This window comes from Callospermophilus lateralis, chromosome 1 (assembly GCF_048772815.1).
Source record: "Callospermophilus lateralis isolate mCalLat2 chromosome 1, mCalLat2.hap1, whole genome shotgun sequence".
Taxonomy (NCBI): domain Eukaryota; kingdom Metazoa; phylum Chordata; class Mammalia; order Rodentia; family Sciuridae; genus Callospermophilus; species Callospermophilus lateralis.
The window spans coordinates 7,065,943-7,085,952 of NC_135305.1; the positions used below are offsets into that span (position 1 = coordinate 7,065,943).

The 20,010-nt window shown below is 47.9% G+C and overlaps 1 protein-coding gene across 1 annotated transcript; it reads right to left on the minus strand.

The window, feature by feature from the left end:
• Window positions 1-347: 347 nt before the first annotated feature.
• Gimap8 (GTPase, IMAP family member 8) lies at window positions 348-14,859 on the minus strand. Its single transcript, XM_076859587.2, has 5 exons — window positions 14,725-14,859; window positions 9,676-10,336; window positions 7,776-7,821; window positions 3,267-3,893; window positions 348-1,362 (listed from the first exon to the last, which is right to left on the minus strand). The coding sequence occupies exons 1-5, from the start codon at window positions 14,790-14,792 to the stop codon at window positions 611-613; spliced, it is 2,154 nt and encodes a 717-aa protein (XP_076715702.2). The 5' UTR covers window positions 14,793-14,859; the 3' UTR covers window positions 348-610.
• Window positions 14,860-20,010: the final 5,151 nt, after the last annotated feature.

A 20,010-nucleotide genomic window follows, 5' to 3' on the forward strand; every position in this document is an offset into this window, starting at 1 on the left:
GGCAGTATTACCACGCTTCTGATTTTTACTCTGATCTATTTCACAGTGATGTTTAGAATATACTCTCTTGAAACCTCAAAGACTCATCTCCTCAGGACAGGAAGGAGGGGAGAGTGTCCCTCTTTTCACCCAGGCATAGAATGAGGAGAGCACTAAGAAACAGCTCCTGGGTGAGTAAAGGGACTAAGTCCCTAAGTCCTAGCCCTAAGTCCCAGCCCAGGGGACACAGCAGGGCCAGGGAGCGAGTGGGTCGGGCAGACAGACTGAGCCACACCGCGGCCTGCTGGAGTGGGCCCTGCTCAGGGATGTGCTGGACCCTGCCCTGCTCTATACATCTGGAAGCCCAGGTTCCTGTGGAACTCTCCATATTCTGACCCCATGCTGGCCTGGGCCTTGGTCACAGTGTCCATCCTGACTCCATCCTACCTACATTGGTGAGGTGATTCTGGTTCTGACCCTTTATACTAGCCTGATGGTGTTCAGATTTTGCAGATTCCTCCACCTCTTCCCTCTTTCCACTTACAATCCCGTGTTCCCTGCCCCAGCTTGACGATTCATTCACCTACAAAGCCACAGCATCACAAGGTGGAATGCTTTTGCCTCTCAAACCTCAAAGCCCTTGAGCCACCCCATATCCACCAGTCCTACTGAACCCACCCAGCAACTGAGTTCCTAACTGAAGGGATCCCAGCCTTTCAGTACTAAACATGCATCTTATATTCCGTAGTAGACTTCTGGGATTGTTCTCTTCCTGGCTGACATCAATTTGGGGATATCCATAGCTTCTGAGGCTCTCTCTCAGCTTATTGGCCATTGCCAAAAGAGTTTTCACCTGGGCCACTTGGGCTTCGTCAGTCTCTTTGTTATTAAAGGCACAAACTCGCCCCTTACACTTTTTAATTATATTCTTAAGGGCTTTGTTATCTGTGTTCTTGACATACTCTTCAAGCTCCTCGCCCCCAAGATCCTCCTTCCGGGTGAACAGCACAATGGTGTATTCCATGACATCCTTTCCAAAGATGGCCTCCAGATCCTTCACTGCCATTTGGTCCTGTTGAGTGAACCGCCCCAGCTGGAACACAAGGACCAGAATCTTGGTTCCTTCTTCACAGAGGGACCAACAGTGTTTGACCTCCTTCTCTAACCAGGATGGATCCTTTTCAATACCAAATATCTGGTAGAAGGATGGTGTGTCCACAACCACAATATCTTGCCAGTCCAGCGTTCTCCTGCCACTCTGACATGCCTTGGTGACTGGCTGGGCTTGGAGCTGAGAGAAAAAGATGGGTTTCCCCAAGATGGTGTTCCCAGTCGCGCTCTTGCCAGTACCACTCCTCCCCACAAGGACAATACTCAGGGTTTCTGTGCAAAGGAAATTGGAAAAGATTCACCATCATGGGCTGATATGGAATTCACCTTTCCAAGTTATTTACAAGGCAGTCTACACCATTAAGCAGAGGGAAGCTCAGACAGTGTGAAGGCCTCCTGCTTACCCAGCAGCTCCGTCCCCAGGCATGAGAATGGCTTGTCCCAATTCACACAGAGAACTCAGCAGCAGGATTTGGACCATGGTCTACATTTAGCACCCATCCATGAACATGGTACTGTTCCCATCTCTGAGTCCACTCTGCTTCCTTCTCCCAATACCTCCTCTGGCTCCCTGGCACCTGTGAGGGCCACTGGCCTCATCCCCTCTCCCTCAGCTACATCTAGTCCACACATCTCAACTCTGTCTTCTGCTCCTATTGTAATTATGCGCCCCCATTGCCAAATATGGCTCATCACAGCAAAATCTTTTTGATGGATTTGAAAAACTATTCTACAGAATTGACTTTTCCTGAAAAAGTAATCATATATACCATCAATGCATTACCAGTTCCTCTGTTGGGTCATGCTAAAATTCATTTCTCATTAGAAACCACGTTGAACCTCATTGTGTCTTTGATGAGTCCAGGAAGGCACATCATACTTACAATCATGAATATCCACTAATACTATTCTGTGTAGCATCAGAGACGGAGGAGAACAGGTTTCCCTCTAGGTGAAATTTGCAGATGCACACAGCTCTTTCAAACATGAAAATGCAGAAGGGCTTTTCCTCTGCATTTGCACTGATACTGTGCAATTCACAGTGCTCTTCCATTGTGAATTCTTTGTTAAGTTACATCCATCTCAAAGCAAAGAGCAGGGAAAATTCATCCCATGCTCTTCCATCCAGGAGAAAATATTAAGCTGCTTTTTTGGAAGTCGCACTCTCATAGTTATGCCTGCATAGTCTGTAACTACAGTCATGCTTACATAGCTTCTGTGCCTGCAGAGGACCTGGTTTTCAAGCATCTCTGAGACCTGGTACGACCTCCCCATCCCAGTGTCTAGTGCTATGAACCCATCGCCATCAAGACCATTCTTTTATGTCGCTAGGTCAGCCCCACTCCTGTGTTTTTCAGGTTGCTAATATGCTCCCTGGATGTCTCCCAGCTTCCCACCCTGCTGTCCAAACCCTACCCACTCTCCAAAACCTGTTCAAATTGGACTTTCTCCAAACAGCCTCTCCTGATTCTCCCACATCTATTCTTCTTTAGGAGGCTCCCAGCACCTGGCCCTCCGTGGGAAAGAGGAAAGGGCTCAGTAACAGTGACTCTTACGCTATTCATGGTCTGAATAGAAGAGAATGGGATAAGTAAAAGAGAGAAGGCTCTTGGCTCGTGTCAGCAGAATGTGTAGCACTGAGTAAGTGAGGAGCCTTCTTCAGTGGGAGGGAGCAGTGTGACTGGGCTGCCAACACCCATCTCCCACCACAGGGCTGTCCAGCAGGGCCTTGGGGCTCCCTGTCCTTGTCCAGTCCTTGGCTCCTGACTGCACTAGTATCTTATACTTAGTGTTGCTATTATGAACAATTTTTTTGTTACTGGGAATTGAATCCAGGGGTGCTTATCACCAGCACTGAGTGCAGAGCCCTGGGCAACAGTACACCACAAGGAAAAGAAGAGGTCGAAGGTCCACACCTTCCCTCAAGACCCTGAGCATCCAGGTTGGAGAGATTGGGATAAGCATCACGACTGAATGAAAGACCAGTTCAGGAAGTATGAATGGGAAAGGCACAACTTAGAACAACCTGAGAAAGACAGGAGACAGAGAAGAGAGGAAGTCCACAGACAGGACCTGTCCTTTCTCTCTCCTCTGCTCTTCAGAATGCCTAAGGCTCTTGTACATTCCACATATTTTTAAACACTCCATATAAAAAGGTTTCCCGCGTGAAGTTCTACCTTTTTCTCTGAAGACGCAGGGCTTGCTGCCATTCTGCTGCACCATCTTTTCGATCTTCTGCAGGAGCCTGTCCACCTGGCCCCACTCTTCCTCCCCCGTCGCCCGGTAGTTGAAGGCGCTGTATCCATTCCCGCATTTCTGGATGAGGTCATAGACAGGTTTATTCTCATTTCTTAAGAACATATCAAGATCCTGATCCTCTAAATCTTCTTTCCTGGTGAGGAGAGTGATTGTGTACTTCATATATTTTTCTCCAAAATGGCTTTGGATGGCTTTCAGCACCTTATCATCTTTCTTGTCATAGGAGCCCACCGGTGTCACCAGCAGGAAGGCGTGGGGGCCTGGAAAGGTGTGCTTTCTAAGCTCTGATTCAGAAGCCTCTGAGGACGAGAGGTCTGGAGCATCAATGATGCAAACCTTCCTCTCTCCCCACGTCCTGCTCTCAGACCTGAAGCTCTGGGTTACCGACTGCTCCCTGAACCGGGTCTCAAAGACCCGCTTCCCCAGAAGGCTGTTTCCTGCCGCACTTTTTCCAGCGCCTCTCTTCCCTACCAGGAGGATCCTCAGTTCTGACATTCCTGGGTCCCACTCAGGTCCTGTGGCTTGCAGCTGTCTCTCTCCTGAGCCTGTGGGACAAAAGGACAGGTTCAGAGTCTCTTCCTACAGTTTACAACACCTGAGGACAGGGCCTACGATTTCTCCTCCCTGTCCATTTCTATAGAGTGCACTGGCCAGTAGACCTCTAATCCCCACCAGAAGCTGTCCCTGAAGGCAGAAGCCATGAAGGGGACACAACTAAACCAGGAGACATACAGGGGGCCTGAGACTTACTAGGAAAGTGAACGTGCCAGATTTGGCCTTCAATGGATCTGGTCCTTCAAAGTAGTATTGAAGCATGAGGTCCATAGGCTAAGATAGGAGCAGGAAAAATCTCATTTTAGAAAGTCTTTTAGTGGTACATTTATAAATTAAAGACTATTCAGAAATTTTTAAAAAAGTGAACTACTGGTGTACCACATGGATGAAACTCAAAAGCAGGGGACTAGGGATGTGGCTCAAGCGGTAGCGCGCTCGCCTGGCATGTGTGCAGCCTGGGTTCGATCCTCAACACCACATACAAACAAAGATGTTGTGTCTGCCAAGAACTAAAACAAATAAATAAATAAATATTAAAAAAAAAAAAGAAACTCAAAAGCATGCTAAGTGAAGCCAGGGCAAAGGTGCACACCTTTAGTCCCAGCTGCTCGGGAGGCTGAAGCTGGAGGATGGCAAGTTCAAAGCCAGTCTCAGCAACTTAGCCAGGCCCTAAGCAACTTAATGAGACGCTGTCTCAAAACAATAAATTAAAAGGGGTGGGGATGTGGCTCAGTGGTAAAGCAACCCTGGGTACAATCTGCAGTACCAAAAAAAAAAAAAATGCTAAATGAAAGAAGCCAGACACAGACCTATGTACTGTATAATTCCATCATATGAAGTTCGGAACAGGCAAAATGAGTCTATGTTGTTAAGAGGCTGGGCAGTGGTTGTCTCTGGGAGGCCATAAGAACTTCCAAGGCAATGTAAATGCTCTCTGCATCTGTGTAGATGGTGATCACTGTGTGTAGAGATGGCAAAGGCAATCCAGCAGATACTTAAGATCTGTGTATTTCACTCTGTGTAAATTATGCCTCAACAAATTGCTGTCAAAACCTGCAACCTGAGCCCTAAAGCTGTCTCTGCACACATCCTCTGCCCCCACCACTTCTCCTGGAAGCCAAGGTCAACACCAGACCTACGTACTGAGCAAAGAGAAGAGCTGCAACTACAGAGAGCACTCACAGAGTCCCCGGGGCACAGCACATAGCAAAGCAGCTGAAATGCCAGTGACGCCCAAGCAAGTCGCGACCGTGGGGCTCTCAGAATGCACTTGGATAGAATGCCTCGCGGTGGAAGGACCAAGGAGACAGCATCTGGACAGTGGTCAGCATCTCAACGAGCACAGCAGTGGCCACAGAAGGCTTCAGGGCAAGGAGGGACTGTGCTCAGGCCCCAGGCTTCTCCCCCTTCTCTCACACTTGTCCTCTCATCTCACGACCTTTGGGACATGGGTGTGTGTGAGATCTCCTTCCTCCCATTTTAACCTAACTCCTCCTAGTTATTCGGGCTCCTGTGCAAATAGAACTTTATGAGAGCTCATTGGAAATGACTCCCCTCAAACCACTCAAATTAGCTCCCATATATTTTACTTTATGACTTTTTGAAACACCGTGTCTCCCTCCTCCACTACCTACCCGCATTGCCCAGGAGTTGTATCAATAAAATTTTGAATCCCCACGGCCTGAGTTCACATCTGTAAAATGAGACACTGATAACAAGACACCCTCTTCACAAGGCTGCTGTGAGGAATAATACGTGTGTGTATATAGCTATGAAAATTGGATGATGTTATTTCCCAGCATATAATGTCGCTGCAATTATTATCATTATTATTAAAATTATAATTGTATTACTTTGGGGCATTCCATAAGGACAGGAACCTTGTCTATCTTACTCACCACTGAGTATTCAGGACTGGCCCAGAAATAATCTAATAGTGCATCAATAAAGGGATGTGTATGTCACACCATGAAACAAATGGCAGTTACTGAACAGAGAGAGGCAGAGCTCATGTGACTCAAGCAGGTGTGCAAGATGTATGTTGACGGTGATCGCAACACGGATACCATACTCTGCCAGTGAGTTCTGCAAGTTGGTATTGTCCACGAGGAGGGATTTCTGCCTTTCCCTTATGAGTAAATCTTGGGTAGTGCTAAACCCAGGACCCAGAGAAGAGACAAGGTTAGTAATGAAGCCACAAGAGGAGTCCACACGCCAGCCCATAGGCACAGAGAAGGACTCCTTCAACAGGACCCTAAAGCTCAGGAAATAATTAGTCAAGAGCTAACGGGGTGGCTCTTGTTACATTGTGTGCATGTGTGAATATGTAACAACAACAACGACATCAAAAAGCTTCTGCACAGCAAAGGAAACAATTAAGAATTTGAAAAGAGAACAAGAACCTATAGAACAGGAGAAAAATCTTTGTTAGCTACTCTTCTGCTAGAGGATTAATATCTAGAATATATACATAACTCAAAAAATCTCAACACCAAAAACCCAAATAACCCAATTAATGATTGGGCAAATGAATTAAACAGACACTTCTCAAAAGAAGAAATATAAATGGTCCACAAATATATGAAAAAAGATGTTTGACATCATTAGAAATTAGAGAATGATAATCAAAACTACACTGAGATTTCATCTCACCCAGTCAGAATGGCAGTCACCAAGAATACAAACAATAATAAGAGTTGGGGAGGATGCGGAGGAAAAGCAACACATTTAGACTGTTGGTGGGACTGTAAATTAGTACAACCACCAATAATTATGGAGACTCCTCAAAAGATTAGGCATGGAACCACCTTATGACCCAGCTCTACCACTCCTCAGTATTTACCCTGAAGGATTAAAGCCATCTTGAGCTGGGCACAGTGGCACATGCCAGTAATCCCAGCGGCTTAGGAGGCTAAGGCAGAAGTATCACGAGTTCAAAGGCAGCCTCAGCAACAGCAAGGCACTAAGGAACTTAGTGAGACCCTGTCTCTAAATAAAATACAAAATAGGTCTGAGGATGTGGCTCAGTGGTTAAGTGCTCCTGAGTTCAATCCCTGGTACCAAAAAAATAAAAAATAAAATAAGAAAAAGAATTAAAAGTCATCTTACTCATGCATATCCATGTTTATAGCAGCACAAGTCACAATAGCCAAACTAAGGAACTAACCTAGGTATTCATTAATGGGTGAATAGATTTTAAAAAATGTGGTATATACATAACCCAATGGATTTTTATTTGGCCATAAAGAAAAAATGAAAATACGTCATTTGCTGGACATAGTTTCTGGATGGAACTAGAGACCATAATGTTAAGTGAAATAAGCCAAACTCAGAAGGTCAAGAGTCCCATGTTTTCTCTCATATGTGAAAGCTAAAGAGGAAAAAGGAAAAGAAAGGTGTTGATTCAGGGGGAATCTCATGATAATCAAAAGGAGATCATTAGAGGAAAGGAAACAGAAGGTGGGAGGTGGGGAGGGGAGGGGAAGTGCTGGGGAGGGATATCCACCAAAATGCATTGTTATACTGTGTGCATGTGTGAATACGTAACAACAAATCCCACCATTATTCTCAACTATAATGCACCAATTTTTAAAATGTGGAAAGAGGAAAAAAAAGCCACAAGAGGCAAGCCCAGCTCCACAGCACATCAAGGAGGCCAGAGACACCCACACTGAGCCCAGGAGCTGCCTGGTGCTACACTGACTCACAAGGATTAGGAGTTCCCTGGGGACAGTGTGGGCGCCCACCTGAGCAAGGTCTTCAGGTGCATTTGGGCTTTGATTCACACGGATCACTCTTCCACTTTGCTCTGGCTGCATAAGGAATTAAAAGAATACAGACAGAAGCCTAACGTTCTTAAGGGATCAACTTACCACATGCATTGTCCTTCTCCTGACTCGTAGCTTCCTTCACACAATCCTAGAAAACAAAGGGGGAAATGACATAGCAAACACATCTGTAGTCTCATCTTCTCACAAAACAAAGGAATGGAGACATAATTACGTAATTCAGAGAAATCTGCTGAGTAGGATGTTGTCAAATCGGGTCCTGGTGTGTCCTTGTGGAACCATCCATGATGGACGTACCCTTCTCCTGCCTGGCGAATCCTATACTTGCTCCCAAAATAAATGCAATGGTATAGTCTTGAGTCCACTGTCCTTAAAACCTCCTGTGCTTCCTTCTCACCTCCTTTGTCAACTACCCAGGTCAGCCAAGGAAGCCTCCCCTCTGCCTTCTCCAGGGTCTTCCCAATGTCTTTGATACCTTCATCATCCCCTCCCGCAGTGCTCTCCACTTAGCTCTGATGATCAGATTTCTTTCACTTCCATAAACATTTCAAATTCTTTAGGGTTCTTCAAATGCAAAAAATCGTTTCAATGCAAAAGCGCATAATATATATTGCATGCATGTATAAATATGTAACAACAAATCCTACCCTTATATACAACAATAATGCACCAATAAAAAATATGGGAAAATGTGCATGACATATAAGTGAATAATCAGTCTATCTCCAACATACCAGAAAAGTAACAGCTGTTAGCTGATATATGTCCTTGTGTTTATCTGTGCATACCTGAACATGGAAGAGACTTGCTAGGCTTTCTGTTCTGCAACCTGCCTAATAATACAGGCTTTACATCTGCACAAGTCAACATGGATACACCTACCCACACTTTTTAGTAAATAAAATGTATTCCATGGTATGGACGTACACAACTGATACAGTCATCTCTTTACTGATCACTTGTTTCAGGTTATTTCTGATCTTACTGTTTTGAAAGTTGCCATGATAACTATCCTTCTACATATATCTTTATACTTATAATTTTTTTCCTCTGGATTGCTAAAGTCCTTAATTTACATGTCCATAATTTACTGGCCCTCATACACTTCTACGATGATAATAACAGTTTACAAATATGAACACCTACTGAGTTTTAAAGGTTTAACTTCATAAGCATCTCATTTAACCCTCACAGCAGTTCCTGAGATGCACGTTATTGTCTCTGTTTTACAGAAGACAAGTCTGAGATACTGTGGTCAACAAAACAGCTGTTTTCGGTCCTCGTGGAGTTTGTAGGGAGGTGACCACTGCAACCACATCCATAGGAATTCCTTGATGTGGTGGTGTGAGGGGTGCCACAGGTGCAGAGGAGTGGGGGGCTCACACCAGGGACTCACAGGGAGGAGATCCTGGGGAAGTGAAGGGAAGCTGAGACACACGGGCAGCACCAGTGCCAAGAGAACTGCAGGTCTGAGACTCTGGAGTGGACCTGACCAATAGGAAGGCCAGTGAGGCCAGCACACAGAGAGCAGGGGCTAGTCACTCATGTCACTCATGTGGGAACTGTCCACAATAGATAGAGCTCAAAGTCATAAAAACTTGGGATCACTTGCAGAGAGTATAAAGAACTCAAGAAGGACCAAAACCAAACCCTGAGGACCACTTTTAGAGGTCAGCAACTGGAGGAGGACTCTGCAATCTTTGGAGTAGCCGGAAAGAGGAGGAAAAGGCAAGAAGACGGGGGTTTTACTGAAGCCAGGGAAAGACAGATTCTAAATCATTTGTGTGTCTAATAATATGAGTGATTAGGAGAGGCAAGGCTTAATTTGCTCCTTCACTTGTTAATAAAGTCCAAAACCCTCAGTCTGATTCCTCTTATCACTCCAGATTACGTATAGATCCCACGGTAAGCAAGAGCCGTGTCCCATCACACATTGCAATATGCCATTCATTTGTACCCATCTCATCCATTGGCTAATCCTTACCTGGAATCTGCTACCCTCAGTTTTGAAGTCCACGCACTGTCCTTTACACTCATCCACCAAACACTGGATCTCGCACAGGAGCTGAGACACCTGGCTGTGCCGCTCACCGTCATCTGCCTTGTTGTTGAAAGCGCAGTATCGGCTCAGGAAGTGCCGAGCCAAAGAAGCCTTAAGAGACGGCTCGTTTTCAATATAATCCTGCAGCAGGTCATACCCCAGATCATCCTTCCAAGTGAAGACGATAATGACGTGCCTGCCGGCTTCAGGTCCAAACACTCTCAGCATACCCTGGATGGTCGCCTTGTCCTCCTCCGTGTAATGGCCGATAGGGATTACCAGCAGCAGGACATGGGGGCCGGGAGCACAGAGCTCCAAGCACTGTTGGAGACTGCGTTGCTTGGTTTCGGCACAAGCCATGGAGGAGAAAAGGTCAGGGGTGTCGATGACCACCACCTCCCTCCCTCTCATGGTCCCACTCTCTCTCTGGCACATCTGAGTCACCAGCCGATGACTGAACTTGGAGTTGAACACAGTGGTGCCCAGAATGGTGTTCCCAGTGGCACTCTTTCCCGCACCGTGCTTCCCTAGAAGGAGGAGCCGCAGAGGGGACATCCCCCAGCCCTGCTCCAGCCTGCTCTCCTGGTCCAGGTGCCCACGGGTTCTGCAGGGACAAAGCCGTGTGTCAGAGCTGCACTCACACAGGACAGGGGAACAGCGAGGAAGCCCATGCTCTTCTCCCCCACAGGATTGAGCCCCTGAAGACTCAGGCTAGACTGCTCCCAGGGTCTTCCTGAGCTCTCAACCCCCAAACAAACCTAAGGAGCCCTTTAATTCTCTCAAGGCTTTTATCATTCGGAACAGAAGGAGCAAGATACTTTAGGAACTCAGCAAACAGGCAGGTTTCAAAGTTGAAGGAAATTTCCTAACTAGACGTTAAAAATACAGGCATTAAAAATACAGATTTGCCAGGCTGGGGTTGTGGCTCAGTGGTAGAGCGCTCACCTAGCATGTGCAAGGCCCTGGGTTTGATCCTCAGCACCACATAAAGATAAATGAAATAAAGATATTGTGTCCAACTACAACTAAAAACTAAATGTTTTTTAAAAATACAGATTTGCCTATACTTACCAAATCAGAATCTCAAAGGAAGGAGGAGCCTAGAAAACTGAATTCATCAAATGCTAAAAAATAATTATTAGCCAAGTTTAAGGAATCACTGTCTTATAAGTATGAATTAAATTAAAAAATAGTAAAAGCTAGAATATATTAGCAAGTATAACATAGGGAATATTTGATGCTCTGAAATACTATTCCAGGAAACAGAGTCTTCATCTATGGGAGCATGAGCACCATGTGCCACGTGAAGCTGACAGAGAAGCAGGGGGTGGTGGGCGTGACCACGGGCTCAGAGTCTGAGCTGCTTCACCTTTGGCTCTGCCACTCACTGCTGAGACCTCAAGAGGCCACTTAGCCATTCCAAGCCTTCAAGAATATTTTTATAAGACATCATCTTATAGAGATAACATATAAGAAAGTGACTTGTCCAACAGGTTGATGAAAAAAATGCTTAACATCACTAATCATCAAGAAATGCAAATCAAAACCACAGTGAGGGGCTGGGATTGTGGCTCAGCAGTAGAGCACTTGTCTAGCACGCATTCGATCCTCAGCACCACGTAAAAATAAATAAATAAAATAAAGGTATTGTGTCCAACTACAATAAAAAATAAATGTTTTTTTAAAAAACCACAGTGAGGTATCACCTCACTCTAGGATGGAGTGAATAGTCATTATCAAAAAGACAGAGAGGGAGTGGAAAAAAGGAGGGAACCTTTGCAGACTGTTGGTAGGGATGCAAATTAGAATGTCCATTATGGAAAACAGAATAGAGGTTCTCCAAAAAGTTGAAAGTTGAACTCCCATATGATCCAGCAAACCCCACTACTGGTTACACATCAGAGGAATGAAATCCGTATGTCAGAGAGACACCTGCGCCCCCGGGGTTACTGCAGCACTGCTAGCAGGAGCCAGGAAACAGAAACAGCCTGAGGCTCCATCAGCCAATGACTGAATAAAGAAAATGTGGCACACATGCACTATGTCATCTAAATTCAGCCATGAAAAGGATGACTTCCTGTCATTTGTGACAATGAGGATGGAACTGGAGATCATGATATTAAATGAAATCAGCCAGGCACAGAAAGACGAGTACCGCATGATCTCCCTCATCTGTGGAATATGGAAAAGCTGATCTTACAAAGATCGAGAGCAGAATAGTGGTCTTCAGAGGCTGGGAAGTAGAGAGGAGAGAGGTGGGGAAGGGCTGATCTGTGGGTTAGGTAAGAACAGGAAGTTCTTGGGGGCAGGAAAGATGGTGGAATGAGATGGACATCATTACCCTAGGCACATGTATGACTGCACATAGGTTGGGACGCTAATCAGTGACAACCAGAGAAATGAAAAGCTGTGCTGCAATTGTGTACAGTGAATCAAAATGCATTCTGCTGTCACAGATACCAAATTAAAATTAATTAATTAATTAATCAAAAGAATAAGAAGTTCTGGCATACATATATTTGTATATACACAAATATACACACATATATATATATATCAGTAATTTCAATTTATTTATTAAGTAACTTTAAATTTTTTAAAAAAATGTAACAAGGGGAATGTGCCTCATGATTAATCAGGCCCGGAATCTCTCCCATATCTAACTTAGATGAGACTTTGGACTTGGGACTTTTGAGTTGATGCTGGAACAGGGTGATTCTGAGGACTTGGGGGATGGAATAAGTGTGTTTTGCGTAAAAGGGAAATGCATTTAGGGGTCAGGGACAGAATTCTAAGGTTGGAATGTACCCTCCAAAGTTCACATGTTGGAAACTTAATCGCCAAGGCAACAGCGTTAGGAGATACGACTATAATGTAGATTAATTCCATTGTCATGAGAGCAGATTAGCATGAAAGTGGATTACAAAAATGAGTTTGGTCCCTTCTTGTCCTCCCTCCTGGTCCCTCCTTGCTCTTCTGCCTTCCATCATGGGATGATGTAGCACAAAGACCTTTGCCAGCTGGGGACGCCTTGATCTCAGACTCTTTAGCCTTTAGAATGGTAATGAATCACCAGAACTGGGAGATGTAGTTCAGTGGTACAGCACTTCCCTAGCACACATGAGGCCCTGGGTTAGATTCCCCAGCACCATAAAGAGAAAGAAAGAAGGCATGGGAGAGAGAAAGAAAGAATCTCTTTTCTTTACAAATTACCCAGTCTTAGGCATTCTCTGATAGTAATACAAAACAGACTAAGACGCCCATACTCGAAGCCAAAAATCGAGTGTATAGAACAGCCCTCCAGCATTAAAGGGAAGCGGTATGTGTGTGATAAGGTACAAATGGGTCCTAAAGGCACAAGTCCTGAAGGCTGCCAGGTGCCCTGCTCCTGTTACACAGCCTTCTCTCTCCCAGCCTGCACCTGGGAACTCACAAGGAATTCCCTGCGGTCGGTGACAGAGAAAGGGAGGGGAAGACCGGGGCCTGGTTTTACAGATGGTTCTGCACAAGATGCAGAAAAGCTGCAGCGCTACAGCCCCAATCTGGGACATCCCTGAGGACAGTGGGGAGGGATATTCTCCTCACAGCCAGAACTCCGAGCTGTGCACTGATGTGCATTTTGTTGGAAGGAGAAATGACCAGACATGCAGTTACAGACCAACTCACAGTGGTTTGTGGGATGGCTGGGGACTTGGAAGGAAGTAGAACACTGGACACAAGGGAGTCTGGGAGAAGTATACAACAGACCTCTTAGAATGAGGGAAAGACCTGAAGATATTTGTATCCCATGTCCATTCTCACAAAAGCTGACCCAGCAGAGGAGGACTTCAAAAATCAAAGTCAGTGGGCAGGATGATACCAGTCGGCCTCTTTCCCCAGCCAACCGGCTGTCACCCATTGGGTCCATGCTCAGAGTGGCCATGGTGGCAGGGATGGAGATTATACATGAACTAGTAACATGGACTAATACCCCATAACCAGGATTTATGGTCCAAAAGTCGGGAGTCGCTGTCAATGGGGACTGACACCATGCAGTATCACCCCCAGTGACCCACTAGCAAAATGAGGTCCTGTCTCCAAGACTTATGTTCTGCTGGCCCAGAGCTCGTAGTTTCAAAAAGCAGGAGACACAACAATTATTCACAAGGGGGCTCTGGGTTTGGGCATCCTTGAAAAGCTTCCTATGATGCATCTAGAAGCAATTCCCACCTCAAAGAAAGACTGTCAGAGAAGCTTCCAGAGCCCAGCAGGTCAGTTGTCAAGAGGAGAAGAAGGCTTCACATGTGAAAACCAGGTCAGCTTAAATGGAAGTGAAACCACAGTTTTCAGCAAAGTATGATCCACCTTTAATACCCCATTCATAGTATCTTTTTTTTTAAGAGAGAAAGAGTTTTTTAATATTTATTTTTTAGTTTTCGGTGGATACAACACCTTTATTTTATTTTTATGTGGTGCTGAGGATCGAACCCAGTGCCCCACGCATGCCAGGGGAGCGTGCTACCTCTTGAGTCACATCCCCAGCCCATTCATAGTATCTCAACTGTGCAAGAGCTGGGAAGTGCTAGAAGAGTGAATGAGGGGAATCAGGACCCCTGTCCCTGCTTCTTGGTGAGGCTGGAAGTCCCCACAGCACCCGTTCACTTCCTCCTGGGGGCTGCTCTATGGCACCACCCAAGCTCAGAGCATTCCTGTGGAGGACCCCTCCTTTCTTCCTGTTCCTCCCTTTCCACCCTGCCTTCATCTCAGCCTCCTGCTCTTCCTCCTCCTCCTCCTCCTCCTCCTCAGGCTGAGCCCCCTCCCTGGCACTTCTCCTTGTAAGAGGGCTGCTGAATGTGGCCCTGTGTCCCTCCTGCCCCATCTGCCCCCTGCAGGGTCGAGCAACACGCTTTGAACCAGGAGGAAACCTTCCTAGAACCTCTGTAAGTGAGCCCAGCCCCATCACCCCTCAAACACGCACCAGTGTACACACAGCCACGGGCCCAGCACACCTACCTCAGTCCTGTCCCCTGGTCCCTGGCAGCCTCGGAACTCCCGAGCTCCTCCTGGCTCCATTCCTCCATCTGTGGGAGCAGCTGCTGGTTCTCAAGGACAGAAGAAGAAAATCCTAAGGAGAGCAGGAGCCACGGGTAAGGACAGCAGGGGAATGACCAGTTTCCAGGGCTAAATCCCCCTGACAGAGGATTTCTGAGAAGGAAGAGGTTTCTAGAAATAGGTCTCACACCGGCAGAGGCACAGATGCAACCAGAGAGGGAGTTCAGAATGCCTGGTCCCAGGGTAAGCGCCCACGCTGGGAGAGGCTGAGGGAGGGGCCTGGTTGGGGACACACACAGATCTTCTCTGGGACTGGCCACATTTTGGGGCCACCACACAGCAGAAGGCTGTGGAGCTTAGCCTCTCCCACAGCTGCAGACTACAGAGATGGTAAGAGAGACGCCAGCAGAGGCCCAGCTAGAATCTGGGTGCAGGAGGGTTTGAGCTGAGTCTGTTTGGAGTGGCTCAGAGCAGGCACTTCCTTCCCCCCACTGGTCCCCCCCACCACCTATCTCACCCTACTCCTCTCCCAAGATTTAGGTAAAAATATGAAGAAATTGTTTGCTTCCTCCCACCAACTCTCTGGTCTCAGCTAACCCCAAAAATAACCTTTACAATCCCTCCCAACAGCGTCCCTAACCTGCCACCCCCCAAGCCAAAGCCAGCTGCCTCTCCAGTGGATGACAGCTTTTCCCAACTAGTGAAACATGACCTCAGGGTCTCACAAATAAAACTCCTTCTTCAAGATACCACAACGTGTCCCAAAGCCCTATCCCAACTTCCTAAGGTAGTTTATTTTTAACCTTACTGGAGCAAAAACTGCATGAGATTTACCATCATCAACACTTTTTTGGTGGGTGTGGGGTGGGTACCGGGGATTGAACTCAGGGTCACTCAACCACTGAGCCACATCTTTAGCCCTATTTTGTATTTTATTTAGAGACAGAGTCTTGTTGAATTGCTTACCCCTTTCTTTTGCTGAGGCTGGCTTTGAACTCACGATCCTCCTGCCTCAGCACCCTGAACCACTGGGATTACAGGCATGCGCCACTTTTAAGTGCATAGTGCAGCTACCTGGAGCACGTTAACACTGTCACACACCAGATTTCCAGAATTTCTCCCCTCACGTCACAGGATTCCAGGCCGATGGGCTCCAGCCCCCACTCCCGACCCCCTCCCTTTTCACCTTTCTACTTTCTGTTTCTGTGCTTTTGGTGACTTCTGAAACCTCCCCTGTGGACTCCTACAGCACCGGCCCTCGTGTGCCTGGCTTAATCTGCTGAGCAGACCACCCCCAGGTTCACGCAGGGCAGCAAGACCTTCCCTCAGGTGCAGGGACCATGATGAACTTGAACTCAGATTGGCTTTTTAAGTGTCTGAAGCCAAGCTGCACCACCCTAGAAGAGGGAGCGTGGGGAGGCTGCTGAAGTTCAGGGGGGTTCTTCAGACACCCAGTCTCCACAGGAGACAAAACCACAGGCTCTGGGGCATTGCTTAGCCTATCACCTCCCACCGGACAGTCCCCACCTGCCGACCTTGAGGACTCCTTATCATGAACTCAAAATAAAACCCAATCAAGCTGAGATGACCTGAGGAGGGTTTGGGGGACACTCGGACTACACCTTGGTGGGAGAGCTGGTGACGGCCCCCAACCTCCTTAGGCCATTCCAGAAGAATTCTCACCTTCCTTGAGCACTAGGTCAACAGACATAAAACTAACTCATTAAAACCATCAGACAAATGCCTAGAGCAGCACAGTGAGGCCCGTCCCAGCAGTTACTGCCAGAGGTCAATTCAAAGGCACCGTTAAAGGCCTAGCAAGACAATGAGCCCCAAAATAGAGAAGGGGGAAAACTGAACAGAGAAAAAGCTCACTCATTCTTAAATGAAATATTAAGTATTAGGGGAGTACTTCAGATAAAACCAGACCTTCAGACAGCTCCTAAATGATTTAGCAAAGTGATTATTTGCTGAGTTGACCGTTTTACAAAATGATCTTTCATCAAATTAGCTCTTACAGCTGAAATTGGTTTTTCCTGTGGAAGGAAGTCATGCTACCCATCTGGTTGGGCCGTGGGGAAGGATGCCACCTAGCGGCGATGCCAGGAATAACAGGCACAGAGAACGGTCCCCGGAGCGGAGAGCAGGACTCTGCAGGCAGGTACACACGCTCCACCCATCCGTGCTCTCCGCAGCGGCAGGAGGGAGAGCGACTGGAACCGGGGAAATGGAATAGTCAGTAAGATAGTGATGTAGGCAAGGAGTTCACCTACACCAGGCACTGTGTTAGACTCAGCGGCGCCAAGGGGCACGAGACATGCCCCTGAGAAGCAGCTCACCGCCCAAGGACAGGAAAAAGACTCAACCTGCAGCTATGACGGTTTAAACCACCTGTGCTGTGGGTGCATACTGAGAGCATGCTGGGAGCCGAGGATGCGCTGAAGATCCTGCCAGGTGCAAAAGCCACCAAGTGGGGGAATAAACAAGTACGTAAACCGGCCATTTACTGTGGCAGGTGCTGAACGAGCAAACTGTGAAGTCCAGGAGAGGCTAAGCTGCACAGGTAGTACCTCACCTACATCGGAAAGGGCAAGGAGAAATTTGCCTGTTGGGAATGGAGTGAAGGGTCTGGGGCAGAGGGAGAAGAGTGATCCTAACAGGATTCAGGGTGCTGAGAACAGCCTGCAATGTGTGGGGAGGGGTCAGTAGGGGAACCAGAGAGAGGCTACTGCAGGGGGCCCAGCTAGAAACAAGAACAGCAACTGAATCACCAGAGTGGAAATGCACAGTGGGAAAGAATACCGGTCATGACATATTTAGGAGACAGTAAACGAATTTAAAAGAAAAATGAATTCAGGGTTGCATTACACGTGTTCCCATATAGAAGGGAGTGCTATTCACAGCATAGACGTCTTTTTTTTTTACTTTGAAAAATATTATTACATGTTGTTTCACTGCAAAGATAGAAATGTGTGTGTTTACTACAGTTTGGGCAGATGGCAGTAAAGTGTCTTGTAACTAAATTTGTGTATTTTGACAATATTCGGATGGAAGTGAATGTCCTTATTCAAACATAGTCCATGTTTGTCGCAGTAACAATAATGAAGAAGTCGCTGGCTTTTTCAGATTTGCATGAAGAGTAGCAGTAGCAGTCACCCCCAGCTGACTGGCTGTGGAATAGCCTTGGTTGGCCCTTCCCAGTGACCTTCACAGAGACAGGGCTATGCACAGCGGGTGTTCTGTGGGGACTTGAGCACCACAGCTTGGGGACACTGACGTTGAGGCTCCTGGAAGCAGGACAGGCAGAGGTTCCTGTCCCCGGGTGAGACTCCACCCTCTCACTGAAACGTTTTCAATTCTTCTTATAAAGCATGAGCCACCATAAGGATCCACCAGCCGAAGCAAACACGCGGAAAAGAAGGCAAGGACAGTGACGCCCTTTCCCAAGGGCTCGGGGCCATTCTGGAACCTTGTTTCCTAGGAGGCTGCTGGGAACAGGGCTCAGGGACCCAACATCCAGGGCAGGTACTGGGCAGAGTCCAGACTCCACGTACCAGGTAGGGAACAGGGGTCTGGAGAGGAGACCAGAGACAGGAGGCACCCCTTCGCCATGAGGCCCCCAGGCCTCCCCCTCTCTGGCCCAGGAAGAAAGCCCTGGGCTCTAGCAGCAGCAGCAAGGCCTGTTCAGAGCCTCCTGCGCTGGCCTCCCCTGCGTTCAGAGAGCTTTCCTGTGCCCCTCTGCAATCTCAGGTCCTTGACCCAAGAACCCAGGAAGCATAATCCCATTGTCACTGCCCCAACTCAAACAGGAAACCCCAGGCTCCTTCCAGAGGCGCTCTTCCTCCCGAAGCCCTCAGATCTACCTGGGGGACAGGTGGTTTTGTTACTGTAGTTGTCACTGTGACTCCTGGGGTTTTCTCTCAAGCAATTTCCAAAGGAACCAGAGAAGGACAGAACTCGGGGAGGCTGAGGGGGACTACCGGCCTGGGTGCTAAGGACACTGCACAAGCCTGGAACCACCTGGCTCCAGGGGCCCAGCCATCCTCCAGGGAACATTCCCCGTGAAGCTCGTGCGTCCTTTCTCCTCTCTTCCTTCCATCCCTGTGGACACTCCCCACTCTGTGTACTGCCCGTTACACCTTGCCCTCGGCCCCTCCCCACCAAATTCCTGCAAACACCCACAACTTTCCTGGTGACAACCAGAGCAGGAATCAGGGGTCCCACCATCGGGGTCAAGAGAACATGGAGCACAAGTCAAGGGCACGTTCTCCTGTTTGAGTTCCTGTAACTCATGAGACGTACCGATTCTGGGCCAGATGGACCACCCTGCCTATCCTGTGAGTCCACCACTGTCCTTGACGACACTTCGGAAGTGAAATGCCCCAGCCCCACCTGCCTGTTGCAGCAAAGGTCCCCCTCGGGGTGGAGGTCCCGCTGCACAGCAATGGGAAGATGCGCTCAGGACATGCAGAGAGAAACCAGGGCCCAGGACCCGACCCTGCCACGTCCCTGCCTGTGCAGGCAGTGGGACGACCTGAGGGGGAGTCCTGCCACCCCCTCCACCTGCCCCCCTCCTACAACCCCAAACCTTTCACAGGCCTGTGCCTGGGAACTTTCCAAGATCTCATATCCAAAGGGACGCAGAGGGTGCTGGGGCAGGAAGACTGAGCAACGTCCCACCTGCTCGCATCTTGTTCCAGAGGACGAGTTCTCCCCTCGCACCTCCTGCTCTGGTCTTCTCCCCCTCCTCTGGTTTTGACCAGTGGGTCCTTCCCAGTCTCACTCTGCCAACAGCTAAGGTGGGACCAAAATGGCTTCCCTTTTCCTTCTTAACCTGCAGACAGGACATGGGAAGATGTTAGAATCCATCAGGGATTCTCTCGGGGTCTCTGCTCCCTCCTTGCTGTTGTTCCTCGTGATCTGAAGTGGCTGAAAGAGTCTCGAGGTTTCTGCCCACACGTCCCCTCCTGCTGGTGGCCCTGCCAGGTATCAGAGGCTCTGTTCTCTTGGCCTAGAGAAAGAGGCAGAGCAGAAAGAAGAAATAACCAAACAGGCTCCATGACTTAGTTTCCAACAAGACTCGCCCCGGGTGGAGGATGGGGAGTGGGGACAGGGGTGTTGAGAACCCAGGGGACCAGGTGTAAAGAGAGGACGACTCCCCCCCCCCCCGAGTCTACAAAGAGGTTTGCCCTTCCCTCCACCCTGAGTGACTGGAGAAAGAAGAGAGAGGGAGCCCAGCAAGGCCAG